General features: G+C 48.6%; 1 protein-coding gene across 4 annotated transcripts in view; it reads left to right on the top strand.

The window, feature by feature from the left end:
- map3k19 (mitogen-activated protein kinase kinase kinase 19) overlaps positions 1-20,072 on the top strand; it is a 150,171-nt gene that overhangs the window by 63,753 nt on the left and 66,346 nt on the right. For all 4 annotated transcript variants that reach the window (XM_038789887.1, XM_038789888.1, XM_038789889.1 and 1 more), the window contains one exon: positions 11,013-11,139. In XM_038789887.1, coding sequence (XP_038645815.1) covers positions 11,013-11,139 — 127 coding nt within the window. The remainder of the gene's footprint in view (positions 1-11,012; positions 11,140-20,072) is intronic.

Here is a 20,072-nt window from a genome sequence, read left to right as displayed (position 1 = left end):
CCAGGGCCCTGATGTGGCATCTGCACATCTGAGCCGTATGTAAGAGTTGGGAGGATGACTGCCTTGTACATGAGGATCTTGGTATCGGCACAAATATCATGGTCGTTGAAGTTCTCATCCTTTGGAATCTGGAGACGGTGCCTGTGGATTGGATACAATGTTGGATCTCCACATCAATGTCAGCCTTAGATAAGAGGTAGCTCCCTAGGTAGGGGTTATAATAATCATTTATTGTCACAAGTAGGCTTCAATGAAGCTACTGCGAAAAGCCCCTAGTCGCCACATTCCGGCACCTGTTCGGGGAGGCTGGTATGGGAATTGAACCCGCGCTGCTGGTCTTGTTCTGCATTACAAGCCAGCTATATAGCCCACTGTGCTAAGCCAGCCAACATTTGGGAGGGTTTCTACATTTTCTTGATGGAAGGAGAGACCAGTTCTTGCTTTGGGGGGAGTTGGTAAAGGACAGGATTCCTTTTGAGGTTGAGGCTGACACCAATTCTTTGGTTGGCTTCGGTGAAGGCAGCAAGCATGACTTGGAGATTCTCTTCTGAAAGTGGGAGATTGCATTGTCATCTGCATACTGACGTTCGACGAGCGATATCAGTGTCATTTTCTTCTTGTACTTCAACTGGTTGAAGTTGCAAAGTTTCCATGCTGTAGACAATGTCCACTCCACTGGGAAGCTTGTTCTTGACAAGGTGAAGGATGGGCGATGAAGATGGGAAAAAGGGTGTGGGGCAATGACACATCCTTGCTTGACTCCAGCTTCAACCTCGCAGATTCTGTCTTATTTCTGTTGGTGAGGACTGTTGCCGACATCTTGTTGTGGAGGAGTCAGAGGATGTTACATAGATACCATACATAGATACATACATAGAAGATAGGAGCAGGCCTTTCGAGCCTGCACCGCCATTCATCACAACCATGGCTGATCATGCAACTCAATAGCCTAATCCAGCTTTCTCCCCATCGCCTTTAATAGCATTCTTTCAAAATTTCAAAGTTTGCAGTTGATACAAAACTTGGAAGGATGTGAACTGTGAGAAGGATAGTGTAGAACTTCAAAAGGACATTGCCAACTTGGTTGAATGTGAAGAGGAGGTTCAATGCGGAGAAATGTGCAGTGATTCATTTTGGTAGGCAGAATATAGAAAGACTATATAAAGTAAAGGGTACAAATCTGAAGAGGTACAAGAGCAGAGGAACCTGAGTGTATATATGCATAAATCATTAAAGGTGGCAGCACAGGTTGAGAAACCACTTAATAACAGAGACAGTATCCTGGGCTTTATTAACAGGGCCATAGAATACAAGAGCAAGGAGGTTATGTTGGATTTGTATAAGTCACTAGTTCAGCTTCAGCTGGACTATTCCACCCAGTTCTGGATGCGTACTTTAGGAAGGATGCGAAGGCATTAGTCAGTGTGCAGAAAAATTTCACGAGAATGGTTCCACGGGTGAGGCGTTTCAGTTAGCTCCATACCTGTACTTATTTATGTCATAACTCCCACGAGGATCAGGGGAAACAATCATTGATCTCACTGTGGAATTTGTGGAGTATGAGCTCCCCAGGTAGGGAGCGGAGGCCAACCACCTAGGGCTCATTATGAGCAAGGTATAAAAGCTGGCCAAACTCAGATCCTCCCAGCTAGAATTACACTGGGAGTGAGATGCTGCAGTTTGCAGACTATTGTAAATATGTAAATATATTAATCTTTGTTAATGACAGTTTCCTTCTGAGTTATATTGGCGACGCGGAGTTCCGGATACTCCGGACTCACCCGTCGATTTGCCTAACTGCCGCAAATTCTTGTTGAGTGCAGTACGTCGTTGTTTCATTTAAAATGCTATTGTTCAGTAAATTGGATGCCTTCAATGTGGGGCTGGAGGATTGGCATCAATCAATATGCAGAGCTCATGTGATACGTGTTCCAAGCGAACGGTATATTGGGGGAAGTCTGCCTGCGGAGTCTAGACATTTGGGGATCATCAAAGTTTTGACCTACCCAACTGCACTGGATTCCAGGTCGTCCGATGAACTTGTCGCCATGGTTTCTGACCACTACAACCTCAAGTCTTCTGTGATTATGCAAAGCTACCGGTTTAACACGACAATACACTACCCTGGTGCTTTGGTTATGGACATTTTAGACTTGTTTATGGCGCTTGGCTGAGCACTTTGATTTCGAGCTGTCTCTCTCAGAAAGGTTAACGGACAGACTCATGTGTGGTATCAATAATTTGGCCGCTCAACGGAAGCTGTTAGCGGAAATCACGCTGGATTTAAAGCAAGCCACTGAACGTTTCTTCTCTCACGAAAAGGGTGAACAGGAACTGCAAGAGTCCGTTGATTATGGTGTGCATAGCTTGGGCTGCCCTGCTGTTCAGACTCCATACTGGTCATGGGATGGTGCTGGTCCGGCCAAAATTGCTTCGACAGAGCTGCCCCCGAGGGAAGTTTGTGGCAGAGTTTGGTTTACGGCCGCTGCTACGGCACTGTGGGATACTTCGTGCAAAGTTGAAGGTAGGGGCCGGCCACCATACTGCCATTGTGGTCAAGGGTTTTGTGAGGGTCAGTGCTGCCCGGTGCGCACAGGGTACGCCTCCCACAACAGCAGCTGAGGTCACTCTGGACGTGGAGACCCAGGAGGACAATGGCGACTGCTTGATGCAGTCAAACTGTGTTTTGACTCCAAGGATCACTCTGGTTCGGATTGCTTTGCAGGTTAATGAACACCAAGTACCAATGGAGGTGGACATGGGGGTTGCTGGCTCCATTGTAGATCTCCGCACATTTGGCCGTCTGCGGATGGAAATCATGTCACTGACCTTGTAGGATACCAAGGCTCGATTGACCACCTATATGGGGGAACCATTGAAAATTAAGGGGGCTACCATGGTGATTTATGGACAGCAGGTGGTGGTTGTGCATGGTCCAGCTCAAAATTTACCAGGAAGAGACTGGTTGAGAAACTCTCAATTAGCACCAAATCTCCCGAATGGGCTCCGGTAATCTTTACGATGTGTTGAATAAACATCCAGAGGTTTTCCAGGAAGGTCTGGGCAGGATTAAGGATGCCAGAGCCCACATCAAAGTTTATCCTGCTGCTCAGCACTGGTACCTCTGGGTGAGGTCGGTTCCATATGCGTTGCTTCCTAAGGTGGAAGCAGAGCTGCAACGTTACAAAGTCTTGGGTCTTTTGACCCCTGCAGTTTGCGGCATGGGCTGTGCCTGTGCCAACGGCCTACAGAATCACTCGTCGAATTTCTAAGGGAACTCAATAATTTGTCCAATGACTGTAATTATCAAGCGGTTACCGCGACTGAACACAGAGAATTTGCTGTACGCAATGTTTTTGTAGCCGGCCTCAGGTCTAATTTTGCGCGCCAACGACTGCTGGAAAAGGGGGCCCAAGACTTAGAAACGACTGTGGAAGCTGCGACCACGATGGAGGTCTCCTTCCGTAGGCTTAACTAGTTCCCCGCGGACCCCGCGACCCAATCATGGGCCCCCGACGAGCGAATCCCCCAGGCCTGTGCTACGCGGCCGCCCAGCCAACATGCGGCTCCAGCCAGCCACTATGCTGCTCCAGCCTGCCATTTCTGCGGCCAGAACTGCCCGGCAGCACTGCCCGGCCCACATCGCGACCTGCATCAGTGCGGGCGGAAAGGCCATTATACAAGAGTGTGCCTCGCTAAAAGGGCCCCAGCTTCCAACTCCCCAGCGGCACAAAGTAATCGCTCCCCTCACCCGCAGGCCCGCGGGGCCCGAAATGCTGTGGCCTATGCCCCGACTCCGCCCCTTCCAGCCACGTGCGATCCATGGGGGCCGCCATCTTGGCAAACCTCCACCACGCGGCCGGCCACGTGCAACTCATGGGGGCCGCCATCTTGGATGCCATCTTCCTCGCCGCCCGCCACGTGCGATCCACGGGCCCGACCTGCATCTCCGCGCTTGGACAACTCATCGGAAGAATACGACTATGAACTCAGACGGCAGTCATCACGGGGCCACTCCAGCACGGCTGATCGAGCCGCCGACTACCCGCAACTCAGCGCAGTCACTCTGGACCAATCACGCCCGAAGCATCTGCGAAATTCGATGGCAGACATCCAAATCAACGGGTACAAAACGCCATGTCTCTTCGACTCTGGGAGCACTGAGAGCTTCATACATCTAGACCTGGTAAGACGCTGTTCACTCCCCGTTTTCCCCCGTGCAGCAAACTATCTCGCTCGCTTCAGGCTCCCATTCGGTCCAGATCCAGGGGCGCACCGCCGCGACATTTACAATCTGAGGCGCTAGCTACTCAAAATTCAAACTCTACGTTTTGCCCGACCTCTGCGCGCCACTCTTATTAGGCCTAGACTTTCAATGTAACCTCAAGATCCTCACCCTCAGCTTCGGAGGGCCCCTGCCCCCACTCACTATCTGCAGCCTCGCTACGCTGTGAATCCCCCCCCTCCTCTCTTCGCCAATCTCACAAAGGACTGTAAACCCGTAGCCACTCGAAGCAGGCGGTATAGCCTGCAGGATAGGGTATTTATCAGAGCAGAGATCCGAAGGCTTCTCAGTGAGGGGATTATAGAGGCCAGCAATAGTCCCTGGAGAGCTCAGGTGGTGGTCGTTAAGACCGGGGAAAAATTTCGCATGGTTGTCGACTATAGTCAGACCATAAATAGATTTACGCTCCTCGACGCGTATCCCCTCCCCAGGATTGCAGACATGGTAAACCAGATCGCTCAGGACCGGTTCTTTTCCACGGTGGATCTGAAGTCTGCATACCACCAGCTCCCAATCCACCCGGAGGACCGCCACTACACGGCATTCGAGGCCGATGGCCGCCTCTTCCATTTCCTCCGGGTCCCTTTCGGCGTCACTAATGGGGTCTTGGTGTTCCAACGAGCAATGGACCGAATGGTGACCAGTACGGGCTGCCGGCCACGTTTCCGTACTTGGACAATGTCACCATCTGCGGCTATGACAAGCAGGACCACGACGGCAACCTCCACCGTTTTCTCCAGACGGCACAGAAACTGAATCTCACGTATAACAAGGAGAAATGCGTTTTCCGCACAACCAGACTAGCCATCCTCGGCTATGTCGTGGAAAACGGAGTCCTGGGCCCTCAAACGGTGCTTGGGTTTCTTTTCCTACTACGCCCAGTGGGTCCCTCAATATGCGGACAAAGCCCGCCCACTCTTTAGAACCACACGATTTCCCCTGTCAGCCGAGGCACGCCAGGCCTTCGATGGCATCAAGGAGGACATCACCAAAGCGGTCATGCGGGCGGTGGATGAATCCACTCCATTTCAGGTAGAGAGCGACGCCTCAGAGGTAGCTCTTGCAGCCACTTTAAATCAGGCAGGGAGACCAGTCGCATTTTTCTCCCGTACCCTCTCCGCTTCGGAACTCCGACACTCCTCAGTCGAGAAAGAAGCACAAGCCATTGTGGAGGCTATCCGTTAATGGAGGCACTACCTCGCAGGTAGGAGGTTCACCCTCATCACCGACCAAAGATCGGTTGCCTTCATGTTCGACAACTCACAAAGGAGCAAAATTCAAAACGACAAAATTCTGAGGTGGAGGATCGAACTCTCCACCTACAATTACGACATTAAGTATCGACCCGGGAAGCTCAAAGAGCCTCCAGATGCCCTATCCTGCGGGACATGCACCAGCGCGCAGATTGACCAATTGAAAGTCATCCACAATGACCTCTGCCACCCGGGGGTCACCCGGCTCGCCCACTACATCAGGGCCCGAAACCTGCCTTTCTCCAACGAGGAGGTAAAAGCGGTCACCAGGGACTGCCCGATTTGTGCGGAGTGCAAACCGCACTTCTATAGACCAGAGAGGGCCCACCTGGTCGAGGCTTCTTGGCCCTTTGAACGCTTCGCGATTGATTTCAAAGGGCCACTCCCCTCAACTAACAAGAACGTTTACTTTTTAAACGTCGTAAACGAGTTCTCCCGTTTCCCAATCGCTATCCCGTGCCCCGACATGACCTCCCACACAGTCATTAGGGCCCTGCATAGCATCTGGAAGACCGCCCTACTGACCCTCCGGTCTAGAAAGCTCCAAGTCTCCCAATGGCAGGAAGTCCTCCCAGACGCGCTTCACGCTATTAGGTCCCTTTTGTGCACAGCGACCAATCAGACCCCTCACGAGAGGCTCTTCATTTTTCCAGGGGCACTACCACAGGGGTCTCACTTCCGGCATGGCTGAGGACACCGGGCCCCGTACTTCTGAGGAAACATGTCAGGGCACACAAAACCGACACCCTTGTTGAAAAGGTGCGTCTGCTCCACTCCAACCCCCAGTACGCATTCGTTGAGTTCCCTGATGGCCGTCAGGACACGGTATCCCTCCGGGATCTGGCACCCGCCGGATCCAGCGCCCCCTCTACCCCCACAGAAGGACCTCTCACCCTACACCCCATGTTGCCGCCCCCTCGCGCTCCCGAGCCCGCGAGCTCGCTCCACCAGTCCCCGGTCGAACTAGGAGAGTACGCAGCTCGGATACAACCCTCCCTGGAGTCCGCCATCGTACCCCAGCACACAACACCCATCCAGCCACCGCAAGAGGCTGCAACCCCGGTGCTCCACAGATCACAGCGGACAATTCGACCATCGGACAGACTGACGTTGTAGACCACCACCCCCGCCGGACTTGATTTTTTTGCAGGGGGTGAATGTGGTGAATGTAACATGATAATTCACACTATGTCTTTGTAAGCGCAGTAGCGTTATCCGACCACTAGGGGGAGTAGCTCTGGGAATGCTCAGGAGCTTGTACAGGGCTCCACCCCTGGCTCCGCCCACGACTCCTCCCCCTAGTGCTGCTGTATAAATACCCTTGTCCAGAGTCAGCCTGCAGTTCACTGAGAGTTCATCAACGGGTAACAGGCTGGCTCTGTAGTAAGTCGATTAAAGCCTAGATTCATATCGGTAACACGTGTCTGGTGAATTGATAGTTCCATCACTTGGTCCTCACAATCTCACTCCAATCAGGTTCAGAGGAAGAGAGGGATATGCACATATCGGGTGCAGGATTCACCCGGTTCCTTTGTGCCGCCTTCACCTTTGTGAGGATGGAAAATCCAACCTCGCACATGTAGGGTCATTGTAAAGGGCAAAAGCAACAAAATGCTTGTTTTTCTCAGCTCCGGATATTCCTGAGAGTACTCCGGCTATTCCATAATGCTGACAGCCTCATTGACTTGTGCCGTGTTTTTAATAATGCTGTCACAGCTGAAGCGCAGAAGTTCAGTTTCTTCATTTGGAGTCAGCTGCAAGTTAACAACTGATTCTGGGGTCTCAAACTCAAGGGGATTTTTCACTCACCTCTTCTCTCTCAAAATCTTAAACTTCTCCTCTGGAAAGTAGCGCCCAAAATTGTTGATCAGCGCAATTAGATGCAACTGAATAAGGCTTGTCAGTCCATTTACAGTTTCCTTACTAATGCTGTTTACTTCGATGTGTTGAAGCAGTATGGGAAATATGCTTTGCACTCGCAATTGCCAAACTTTCAATGTCTTTTGAAAAACTTTGATTTCTACACAGTGCCAAAGGCAATCATCATCCTTCCCTTGCAATTTGAGGTTCTGTTCATTTAGAATTGAAAAGATGTCTGCAAGGTAAGACATAGTGAGCATCCAAGTTTCATCAGCAAACAAATCAGCCAGAGAGGGCAATTTCTCAAGGAGGAAAGCGTTGATTTTGTACTCAGTTTGTAAACTCTGAGTAGTACCTGACCCCTTGGCAGCCAACGTACTTCTGTGTGGAACAATAAATGTGAGTGTCAACAATTGAATGGGCTGCGCTTAATGAAATTCACAACTTTCACAATTCCTTTCAACACCACTTCATGATTGGATGGAATTAATTTCGGTGCCAGTGCCTCACAGTGAATAAAACAATAATTCCAAACAATGTCCTGACCAGCTGCCTCCTTAATCCTTACTCTAACTCGGCTGTTTTTCCCAGTCATGTTGGCTGCTCCATCACTTGTGATTCCTCTGCAATTACCCCAGTCGAGCCCGCACTTTCCAACCACAAAACTATTCAAAGCTTCAAAAATTTCTGTGCCAGTCGTGTTGGTAGCACAACAAATCTTCAACAAATTAATTGTGCCAAACATACCTAACGTAAACTAGCAAGGTTGCACAATCTGAAACGTCTGTACTTTCATTCAGTTGTATTGAGAAGCCCTGTACTGATTTTAAATGAGAATAAACTGGGCTTCTAAATTCTCAGCAATATCACAAATTCGGCGAGCTCTGTGTTATCACTAACTGGGATGCATTTCACTTTTTCAACGAACCTCTCATCTATGACCATACGAACTATATCTAATGCTGCAGTGTGGGGCATTTTCTCTTTAGCTCCATGGTAAGCTACCATGTAAGAGGCTAATTGTACTTTGTCATTCAATGTAACATTTCTGCTGAGGACTTCAGCTGAAGATTTAAGTTCTCGTTGCATCCTTTGAAAAAAATCAAGAAAGTTTGTCCTCGAACTCGCCATGTTTAGTCTTCAAATGCCTTTGAAGTTTTGAGGGTTTAAAACTTTAATTTGCCAGCACTTCCCTGCATGTAACACACATGGGTCTTGCATCCTGATTTGCATTGGCACAATTAATAAATCCATACCTTAAAAATTCATCTATATACTGCTTTGTGCTTGATTTCAGCTTCTTCTTCATGGGCGGCTCACCAGAGGCCCTGGAACTCACACTACTACTGCTTTATCCTGTTGTGGACCTACCTGAACATCTCACACCAACACTGCTTTGTCCTGCTGTGGACCTTCCTGAGCCACTCTCTCCAGCAGGTTTAGTTGTGAGATCCTGGCCTGTTTGTGTCTCTGGCCCTCTCTTCCTTATAACAAAACGATCCATTTTAAATTTTACTTATTTGCTACTGACAAAATGAAAGAATCGCGCCCAAAGCATGTGATGCCAGCGTTCAGGGCGCATGACCTCTCTGCCTCGCTTCAGGCAGGAAGATTACAATGAATTTTTAAAAAATCTTCTCCTGCGCTGACGTCAGGAGGAGACGGTGCTTCTCGCTTGGTTCTGCGCATGCGCACCGATGAGCGGACACGCATGCACAGTGCACCTGCATTTTTCTGTCTGTTCGCAGCCGTCATTTTCAAAGCCGCTTGCAGCTGGCATTGTTAAAAGCCCGCTGCTGCGGCTGTTGCACGCGAATTCACACAATCGGGAACGCCACAATGGACTGCTCCGCAACCCTCCCAACACCCGCCGGCGACCCACCCGCGGGTTGCGACCCCCACTTTGAAAATGCCTGGTCTATTTAGATGATGTTCTTATTACCTGTTCCACAGAGCAAGAGCACGTGGCAAATCTCCGGGATGTACTGACTGAAACAAAGTATATGTGCTTTTGTGCCAAGGCAGTGACCTACCTTGGATACTGCATGGACAGCGATGAGCTGCACTCAGTCGATAATAAAGTCCAGGCTATCAAGGGGGCCCACACCCCAAGGAACGACATGGAGCTCTGGTCCTTTTTGGCCCTTGTTAATTATTATGGCAAATTTATAGCAAACCTGGCATCCTATTGGCCCCATTGCTTGTGTTGTTGTGGAAAGACCAGAAATGATGCTTGGGGTCATCACAGGATGAGGCATATCATCAAAACATCTCCTGACACACTATGACCCAACTAAATCCCTGATAACAACGTATGATATTTCCCTTTATGGCATCGGGGTGGTACTGGTTCATGAGTGAGATGAATTTGAATTTTCCTGAGGAACTTGGTGGATCCTGAGTTCCGGTATACACAAGTCGAGAAGGTCTGGCTTTCATCTTCGGAATTAAGAAATTACATCAATATGTGTACGGATAGCAGTTCGTTATTATAACGGACCATAACCCCTTGGGTTGAGGACTGGGTTGTCTCGTCCAGCCCAGCAAGAGTGCTGTGACTCAGGTTCCGATATGTATGCAGAGGTATCCATGCCGGCAGACGACAGTGCGTCCGGCACCAAGGTCCGTGCGGTTCCTCTTTAGCATTCTGTCAGGAAGTGCCATTTAGCGACCTGTTACAGTCCACCCCACCTAGAGCCATCGCAAGTGGATTCACAGCTGCAGGCTAAGTGGCGGAGAAGGCAGCCAATGGCAGCTGATGGGAGACTTTTGGACTCTGGCGGGAGGGGTGTCATAACCTCCATGAGGACCATTGACCTCCCTGTGGGACACATTGAGTAGGAGCTCCCTAGGTTGGGGGTGGAGGCCAACTATCTGGGGCTTGTTATCAAAAAGGTATAAAAATAGGCTCAACTCAGGGCCTTGTGGAAGAATCCTCCCAGTTAGGATTGCATTGGAAGTGAGATGCTGCAGTACACAGACTATTGTAAATATATTCACCTTTGTTAATAATAGCTTCCTTATGAGATATTAGAATTTACATAACTAAGAATTGTTAATGAAGATTTGCTATGAACATTCTCCAGACTGGAAACCTACTTCATGGTGCCTGAAGCAGGATTCTTCACACATTACATCTTCACTGAAAAAGATACAGGTTAACTTTAAGTGGTGCAGATGAGCTAGTCACTCATGGGGCTGATTTAGCTCACTGGGCTAAATCACTGGCTTTTAAAGCAGACCATGGCAGGCCAGCAGCACGGTTCGATTCCCGTACCAGCCTCCCTGGACAGGCGAATGTGGTGACTAGGGGCTTTTCACAGTATTTTCATTGAAGCCTACTCGTGACAATAAGCGATTTTCATTTTTCATGATATTGGGCCCCTTCGATGCATCCAGCCAATCAGGAGCACTTAGCTCTGGATTTGGATTAAGTTATTGAAATGAGCAGGCAGCAGGTAAAATTAGAGTGTGGTCTGCATTGCAATCAATGGCTGCAGGTTAATTGCATATCACAATTCCCAAGCTCCTTTTTGAAAGTTATTGAATTTAGCCCTCTCAGTATCTGGCACACTGAGAAACGTCTAATGTTCATGTGATTTTCTGGCCTCCAGGTGTCGACTGAGGACTCAGAAAACACAAACCATTTGATGAGCAGAAATACGACTGTAGCTTCTGATAAAAGCACTTTGGTCAAACAATCTGATGGAATAAATACACACTTCCAAAGGCTAACACAAGGTACTATTATATTATACCTTGTGTTGTAATTACTTTGTTCAGAAAGATGGAGGATATACAGTTGTAGAAGATTGCTCATTCAATTACCTATTACAAATATTTCTGCACCCCAATAATAGGTTATTTATATAATCCTACTGTAATTTTAATAGGTTTGTATGAATTGATAGTGCACTCTTAATATCGTATTTCCTTCTTTAGAATAAGTCAATATAGTTCTCTTCCTAAAGATACAAGATAACATCTGGACAGGTATGCTTTTGACTTGTAAGCAACTCTGATCTGTTATATTTCCAAATACAGACTAGTTACACCACTTAATGCTGCAGGCAGCCTGATTGCACAATAAAGAAAAGGGCTGCTTAATGTGGGTGGCACAGTGGTTAGCACTGCTGCCTCACCCAGGGACCTGGGTTCAATTCCGGCCATGGGTGACTGTGTGGAGTTTGCACATTTTTCCTGTGTCTGCTTGCGTTTCCTCCGGGTGCTCCAGTTTCCTCCCACAGTCCAAAGGTGTGCAGGTTAGGTGGATTGGCCACGCAAAATGGCCCCCGAGTGTCCAAAGGTTAGGTCGGATTACTGGTTACAGGGATAGGGTGGAGGTGTGGGCTTAAGTACAATGCTCTTTCAAGGGCCAGTGTCGACTCAATGGGCCGAATAGCCTCCTTCTGCACTGTACATTCTATGTAAGCTTTGTAAGAAGCTGTTAACAGTACAGTACTGCAGATTATATACAGAGCAGAGTATAAAGAATTTGCTTCCAGTCTCATGTATGTAAACCTCTTTCAAATGCCATTGATTAATACAGGTACACTCTGCTAATGCATCAGATGTTAATTTACACTAATTTAAGATGTTCATTGTCTTTTTCTATTTGAATTTAAAGCGATAATGTTTTCTTGGTAAACACTGGTAAATTTGGGGAAGGTGAAGTATTAATGTTTTTTTCCATTCTACAATATTATGCAAGAGGCAAAGTCATGTGCTGATATATAAGTTGTCATGCATTCTGCATTATAAACAAATATTTGCCAATTCATTTTTCATGATTCTCCTTTTAAACTGTAGGGAAAGTTTGCTAATGCAAACACTTATCTTATAAAGATCCCACAATTTAGCGTGAATGCGCCTGATAGGGACTTCTGGAGCTGACATGTAGGTGGAGGTCGCACAGTGGGTGGCTCCTGCCAGAGCTTCTGTTTTTTGGCCCTTTAGACCCAATTTTTTGGGGACAAGGTGTTCGAAGGTGTAAAGAAGTGGTAGGATTTTGAAGTTCCAGAAAAAGAATTGGGGAAAAGGGGGCGAGCAAATGTCGGTTGTGAGTCCAGTAGGAGGAAAGATGGTGGGTGCAAGCATTTCGGGTGGGGCCATGCCCATTATGATGGATAAGCTGCCAAAGTGATGACTGGGGAGTTTCAGCGGCTGTTCTCTCAGCATTTAGATGAGCATTGAAAAGAGAGGATGACCTCGCTCAAAGAGTGGGTGGGTGAGACTCTTGCCCCGATAAAAGGTGTCGATGGAGGTCTAGTAGCAAGGAGAGGTGTCGAAGGGGGTGGAGGAGGCATTGTCACAGCACAGTGACCAGTTCACCTCAATCGGTAACGAATCGTGGAAAGTGATGAAGAGTAATAAAGTGCTGAGATCCGAAGTGGATGATCTGGAGAACAGGTCACGTAGGGTGACTCTAAGGATCGTGGGATTGCCTGCTTAGTGGATAGTTCGGCATGGTTCCTGGTGGCTTTGGAGGGGCTGGGTGAGTCAGGTGTTTCACTTAGAATTTGACAGCAGGACACGTGGGGGTAGCGATTCTGATAGGTAAGAGGGTGAGGTTTCAGATGGTGAAGGTGATGGCTGATCAGGGGGTTGGTACTTAATAGTAATGGGTGCATTGGAAGGAGGTTGGTGGTGCTGGTTAGCTTATATGCCCGGAATTGGGGCGACGTCGGATTTATGTAGAAGATGTTGGCTGCAATTCAGAATTTGGATACGCACCAGTTAATACTAGGCGGGGACTTGAACACAGTGTTAGATCCAAAGGTGGACACGTCCATGCCGTGTTCGCTGACCCCCTCACGGGTGGGATAGGGGGTGGTTGGGATGTGGGGTGGCTGGAAACCTATTTCTTTGTTTCAAAATAGGGAAGTTAATTGCAGATTACGTAGGGTTTAATAGGAATGGGAAGGTTTTGCCATCAGTGGTACGGGGAGCATTGAAAGCAGTAGAGAGGGGTGAAGTCATCTAATTTAAGGCTCAGGTCAACAGAGAGGCAAGGGAGGAGTGGCAGAGGTTGATAGAGGAGATTTTGGAGATAAATGGAAGGTACGTGGAGGACCTGACACTGGGTCTTCTGGTGGTGAGGAAGGAGCGACAGGCGAGGTTTGAACTTCTGTCTTGGAGAAAGTTGGTTCGGCAGCTGAGGCGGGTCTGAGGAGTTGTCTTGGCGTATGGGGAGAAGACCAATCGCTTGTTGGTGGGCCACCTCTGCTGGTAGGCGGTGACAGAGACTGGTGGTGGTACTGGAGCAGATGAACAAGGCTTCTGAAGAATTTTACAGTGATTTTCATAAATCTGAGCTGCCGAAGAATGCGTCGGACATGAGGGAGTTTTGGGGGAGATTGGGGTGCCCTGAAGTGGGAGAGAGCAGGATTGAAGGAGCCAGTGGGGGTGGTGGATGTGCCGATGGCAATAGGGAGAATGCAGACGGGCAAGGCATCAGGGAAGGATGGTTTTCGGTGGAATCTTATAAGAAGTTTAAGGATCAGTTGGCACCGTTGTTTGTGGAAATGTTAGTGGACATGATGGTCGGGGGGGCATTGCTGAAGACGATGGATTAGGCATCCATTTCATTGCTGCTTAAAAAGGACAAGGATCCAGTGGTGTGTGGGTCAGGCCCATATCTCTGTTGAATGTGGATGCCCAGATATTGGCGAAGGTGCAGGTGCTCAGGTTGGAGATGTGCCTTCCAAAGGTGATGGGGAGGATCAGACGGGGTTCGTAAAGGACAGGCAGTTGTCATCAAACGTACGGCAGCTGTTGAATGTGGTGCTTTCAGGAAGGGAGTTGGAGGTGGTGGTGCCGCTGGATGCGAAGAATGCCTTTGATTGGATGAAATGGAGCTATCTGTTTGTGGTGTGTTGTGGCAGTGGTAAAAGTGCTGTATAGGGATCCGATGGCATGTGTGTGTGAACAAATAAAATTAATTTGGGGTTATTTCCATTGCACAGGCGAATGAGGTAGGGATGCGCCATATACTCCCTTCTGTTTGCACTGGTGATAGAGCCGTTGGCCATAGCACTGAGGTGCTCGGATAAATGGAAAGGGATAATAAGGGGGGAATTGGTGGAGAATAGGATGCCTGTGGGCTGATCTGTTGTTATATATTTCAGACCAAGCTCTTATGTGGGGGATATAATGGGACTGCTTAGGAGATGTGAGGTATTTTTGGGCTACAAGCTGAACGTGGGTAAAAGTGAGTGTTTTTATTTGTCTTCCCCAGGGGTGGGGATTGGGGTGCGAATGAGGTTGCCGTTTCGGGTGGCAAAACCCACTCGGGTACTTGGGAATGCAGGTGGCCCGGGATTGGGCACGACTTCATAAATTGAACTTTACGAGACTGGTAGGTAGGGTTAAGATGGATCTACTGAGATGGGATAGCCTTCCTCTGTCTTGGGCAGGTCGGGTACAGGCAGTGAAAATTAATATTTTGTCGCGGTTTTTATTTTTATTTCAGTGCCTGCTGGTCTTTTTGCCTAAATCGTTTTTTTAAGGGTGTAGAGGAATTTAATTGTTGGTAGTACTTCAGAAGGGGTGGCAGTCGGACAAGTTGGGCCTTCTGAACTTGTACTATTACTGGGCGGTGAACATGGAGAAGGTGCAGGGTTGGAGTAAGAAGATGGAGGCAGGTTATGTTAGGGATCAGGGTTGCGGGCGCTGGCAACTGTGCCGCTCCTGTTTGTCCAAAGGAGATATTCAGGGAGTCCTGTGGTGGTTGCCACGCTGAAAATAATGAGGCAATTTCGGCAGCACTTTAAGTTGGGGGCGGGTCGAGGTTGATGTCAATCCGAGGGGACCATGGGTTTGAGCCGGGGAGGATGGATGCAAGATTTCGGGGATGGGAGGAAAGAGGGGAGAAGGAGATGAAAGGACTTTTTTGGAAGAGCGGTTCGCAGGTTTGGGGGAGTTGTGAGGTGAACTTTGGGTCCCGCATGGGGAGGTTTTAGTTACGTGCAGGTGTGCCATGGTGAGATCAGCCATGATCTCATTTAATGGCAGAGCAGGCTCGAAGGATTAAATGGCCTACTCCTGCTCCTAGTTCTTATATTCTTATGTTCTTACGTTTTCGAAAAAGGTCTTTCCGGTAGCAACTCCTTCCTCGTTGCTGGAGGAGGTGTTTTCGGTAAGGGGGTTGGAGGGAGGAATTGGAATGGCGATTTATGGGAGGACTTTGGAAGAAGACAATGTGTCTCTGGAGAGGGTCAAGGCCAAGTGGGAGGAGGAGCTGGGGTGGCACTGGAGGAGGGAGTGTGGTGTGAGGTGCTGCGCAGGGTGAATGCCTCCACCTCGTGTGCAAAGTTGTTGGTGTATTTTGTTTGTGTTGTAATGTTTTGTAAGTGTTAAAATGTTAATTTAAATTTAAAAAACCAAATGTGCAGAACAAATAGTCCCAATCTGCCCACTGAAGAAAGATGAGTTTGTTACCTATGGGACGGAAAATATATCTTCTCTTGTTGTGGGAGTTCTGCCTGGAATGAGTTGGGGAGAAAATAAGAAGCATTAAGGAAAAATTAAAACTTTTCAGTTTTTAATCGAATGTCTTTAAAATGTTTCTCCTTTTGGAACATGTGAATTATAGGATTTAGGAGCAAGATTAGGCCATTTGGTCCTTTGAATCTGTTCTGCGATTCAATCTGGTTGTTTCAACTCCACTTCCCTGTCTGTCCCCATAACCCCCTTGTCTATCAAAAATCTATTAAAGTCAGCCTTCAATAAATTCAATGACCCAGATTCCATTATTCTCTGGGAAAGAGGATTCCACAGACTGAAGACCCTTGAAGAGAAAGAAAATCTCCTAATCACATGGATACCTCTTATTCTAGTCTCCCCCACAAGAGGAAACATCCTCCCAGTAACCAACCTATCATGTCCCTTCAGGATCTTGTATGTTTCAATAAGATCATCTCTCATTCTTCTAAACTCGAATAGGTATAGGCCCAACCTGTTCAACCAATTCAACCATTCTTCAGAAGATAGTCCTCTTAGGTCGGGAATTACCTTGAGTGAACCTTTGCTGAACTGCTAATACAATTACCAGCGCCCCAGCGCTCCGGGATTTCCCTTTGTCTAGGGGCCATCCAAGATGGTTGCCCTTGCCAGTCACTCCATGCGGCTGGGCCTCTGCACTGCAGGGTTTCCCTTTGATTCGGGATCCATCAAAATAGCTGCTCTTGCTATCACTGTTTTCGTTGCCACCATGTGCGACCTGTTGCAGGCAGCATTTTACTCACCCCTAGTTTCCCTTCTTGGGTCTGTCCTCCCCTCTTCCCCCCCCCCCCCCCTCTCCATGCCCCTGTGGCGCCCTTTTTCTCCCCTCCTATCTTTCCCCATATTTCCTTCCCCCCCATTCCTAGTGCTGTCGTCCACCCGCCCCCCCCAATGTGGGTGAGGCCCCTCACCCCTGGAAGAGATCCCTGTCTTTCCCCGGCCCCCTCTCTCTTCGTTCACTCCTCCTTCCTGGTACTTAAAGCTGTGTTGAAAGTGAGGCAGCTCTGGCCCACGTATACGTCTTTCATTTTTAAGAATAGTTCATCGTCCCTGTTGTTGCTGCCTCCCCAGCTCGTGTCCGTGCACAAACCCGTCCGCCTTGGCCAGCGCAGTGAAGTAAAATTCCTTCCCCTTGAAGGTTGCCCATGGTTTGGCAGGGTACAGCATTCCAAATCACACCCCACTTTTGTACAAGGCTGCCTTGGCTGTATTAAATTCAGCATGGCTCTTGGCCAGGTCTGCCCAAACGTCTTGGTAAACACTGATTGAATGGCTACCACACTGGCAGGACCAAGTGTACCATGCCCGGTTCAGAATCTTCTCCCGATCCTTGTGAAAAATGAAAAAATGAAAATCGCTTATTGTCACGAGTAGGCTTCAAATGAAGTTACTGTGAAAAGCCCCTAGTCGCCACATTCCGGCGTCTGTTCGGGGAGGCTGTTACGGGGAGGCTGTATCGGTGCAGTTTCACTTTTATGGCTGTTGGCTGCTTCCCCGTTTTAGGTTTCGGTCAGAGTGACCTCTGAGCTCTGTCTATCTCCAGAGGTTTGAGGAAGCTGTCACTTCCATCCAGGTTTCCCAGCATCTGGGCCACATTTTCTGTGGGGTTTCTGCCCTCGATGGCCTCCAGTAGGCCCATGATACAGAGATTCTGGTGGCCTCGGCTTTTCCCTTCAGTGCCCCTTGTGACACCACCAACCTTGCCACTTCTGTTTCCAGGGAGGTAACTTGATTACTCTGGTCGATTGCCGCTTTTTCTAATCCCTGATTGTTGCCTCCTGTGCTTCTAGTCGGTGCTCTGTTTTCTCCAACGCCACCTTGAAGGGAGCCAGGGTGTCTGCGACCACCACCTTCCCTGTTGCCATAATTTCCAGCTTGATGGTATCTCTGTTTCTGAAGCTCCTGAGTCATGAGGTCCATCCACTCACCTATTAGTGCAGTATTCTTTTTTTTTCCGGGGACCCATTTTTGCCAACCATTGGGACCCAACCCGGCCAACTTTCACGACCCGCGCCGGCCGACCTTCGCAACCCACGTCGGCTGACCTGCGCGAGCCGCCATTTTCTCCTACCTTGTTTGCTGCTGACAAAATTGGAGGAAATGGTTTTGGGCCCCTTTGGTCCTCGTACACACTCCTCCAATGGAACCTGTTGGATGAAGGTGAAGCCTTCCGGTGTCGGAAAGGATGGAGTCTCCATCTGTCCAAAGTTCTGCATTTTTTTCCGGTAAAATTTTATCAAATAAACCCCCCCGAACTTGTAAACCAAAACACTGCGGCTGTTTAAAAAAAAAGCGGCCGCACTGCATATGCGTGCCCAATCATCGGCGCGCATGCGCATAGTTTTGCGCATGCGCACCGATGATCTGGCATGCATGCGCAGTGCTGTCGCATTTTTTTTACATGTTCACGGCCATTTTGAAGGCCGCTTGCAGTCGCCGTTTTTAACAGCTGACTGCTGCGGCTGTTGCACGCAGATTTGGGCGATCGGGAGCGGCGCGACGGACGGCTCCGTGGCCCTTACAACACCCGCCCGCGACCCACCCGCTGGTCACGCCCACGAGTTTGACAATGGCTCTATTAGTGGATAGTCCCGCGTAGTTCCTGGTGGCCAGGCTCACTTGGGTGTGGTCATCTTCAACTCTCTCCTCATGTTTGTCATCGCCCGTTCCTCCTCTCGAGGCTTTGGTTGACTTTGCTAACCCTTCGGGTCCTAGGATTATTGCAGTTCATTGCTCAGTGGTTGCAGCTGTCTTGTGATGGGAGGGTTCAACAGGTTTGCTGGGCTATTTTCGCTTTAAAAATGTGTTTTTTCTGAGTTCCCAGAGGGGAGCCACCTTCCCTGCATCCGCTCACGGTAGCACAGTGGTTAGCACTGTTGCTTCACAGCACCACGGTCCCAGGTTCAATCCCCAGCTTGGGTCACTGTCTGTGCAGAGTCTGCATGTTCTCCCTTTGCCTATGTGGATTTCCTCCGGGTACTCCGGTTTCCTCCCACAAGTACCGAAAGGTGTGCTGTTAGGTTATTTGGACATTCTGAATTCTCCCTCTGTGTACCTGAACAGGCGCCAGAATGTGGCGACCATGGGCTTTTCACAGTAACTTCATTGCAGTGTTAATGTAAGCCTATTTGTGACAATAATAAAGATTATTATTATTATGACACCCCTTCATCGGAAATCCAGCTCTGCTGTTACTAAGCCACAATTATCTAACAGTCTCTCTCTCTTTTTGGTTTGAGGAGGAGAGAAGGATGGAAACACTATAATGTAATGTTTGGGGCTTTACCGTTCTTTTACACTAGGATCCCTTCTCAATTGTGGTGAGCAAGCCGACTTCTCCCTGAATCCACCTCAGTCACATTTCACTGCTGCCCTCAGGATTAAGAATGAGAAGAAAAGCCTACATAGCTCTACACCTGCCTTTGCTCAACCCCATGCAGGTGATTAACCTCCGGACTTGGCCCTAACAGACATGTTGGAGCTGGAGAGACAAGCAAGGGAACATCAGACTGGAGGAGCCTGTGCACATTCTGTCTGTCATCCGAGTACTTGCCTATCTCCATGGAAAGGGTGGCAGGCACCTTGGAGACCCAGGTCCTGCAGAACGCACAGTGGCTGCTGAATATGCACTCAGATCTTTACTCCAGTGACCTCTGTCACTCCAGCCGTTGCTGGAAGGCAACAGTGACTAGGTGAAAAGGGTACAGGGTACCTTGACCTCCCTCCCGGTGCTCAAGACATAGAATAGTTTGGGTAAAAATAAGAAATCGCAAGGGAAAGAAGTCCCTGGTGCGTGTAATCTCTCAGCCCCCTAATAGTTCCACGTATGACGCAGTATAAACCAGGAAATACTGGGGGCTTATAAAAAAGGTACTGGAATATCATGGATGATTTTAATATTCATATATCAAATTTGATCAAATTGGCAAGGGTAACCTCGCGGGAGAGTTCATAGAGTGTAGATTGATTCTTGGAATTATATGTTATAAACCATCCAGGGGGCAAGTTGTTTAGGATTTATTACTGTGTAATGAGATGAGATTAATTAATGATCTGATGGTAAAGGTTTCTTTAGGGAAGAGTGATCATTGCAAGTATGAATTTCAAATTCAGTTTGAGGGCAATAAAAGTCCCACACTAGTGTTCTGGCATCAAACCAAGGTAATTACATA

This window comes from Scyliorhinus canicula, chromosome 2 (assembly GCF_902713615.1).
Source record: "Scyliorhinus canicula chromosome 2, sScyCan1.1, whole genome shotgun sequence".
NCBI classification, from domain to species: domain Eukaryota; kingdom Metazoa; phylum Chordata; class Chondrichthyes; order Carcharhiniformes; family Scyliorhinidae; genus Scyliorhinus; species Scyliorhinus canicula.
Note: the sequence above shows the minus strand (reverse complement) of the source record. Positions and strands in the feature narration are given on the sequence as shown.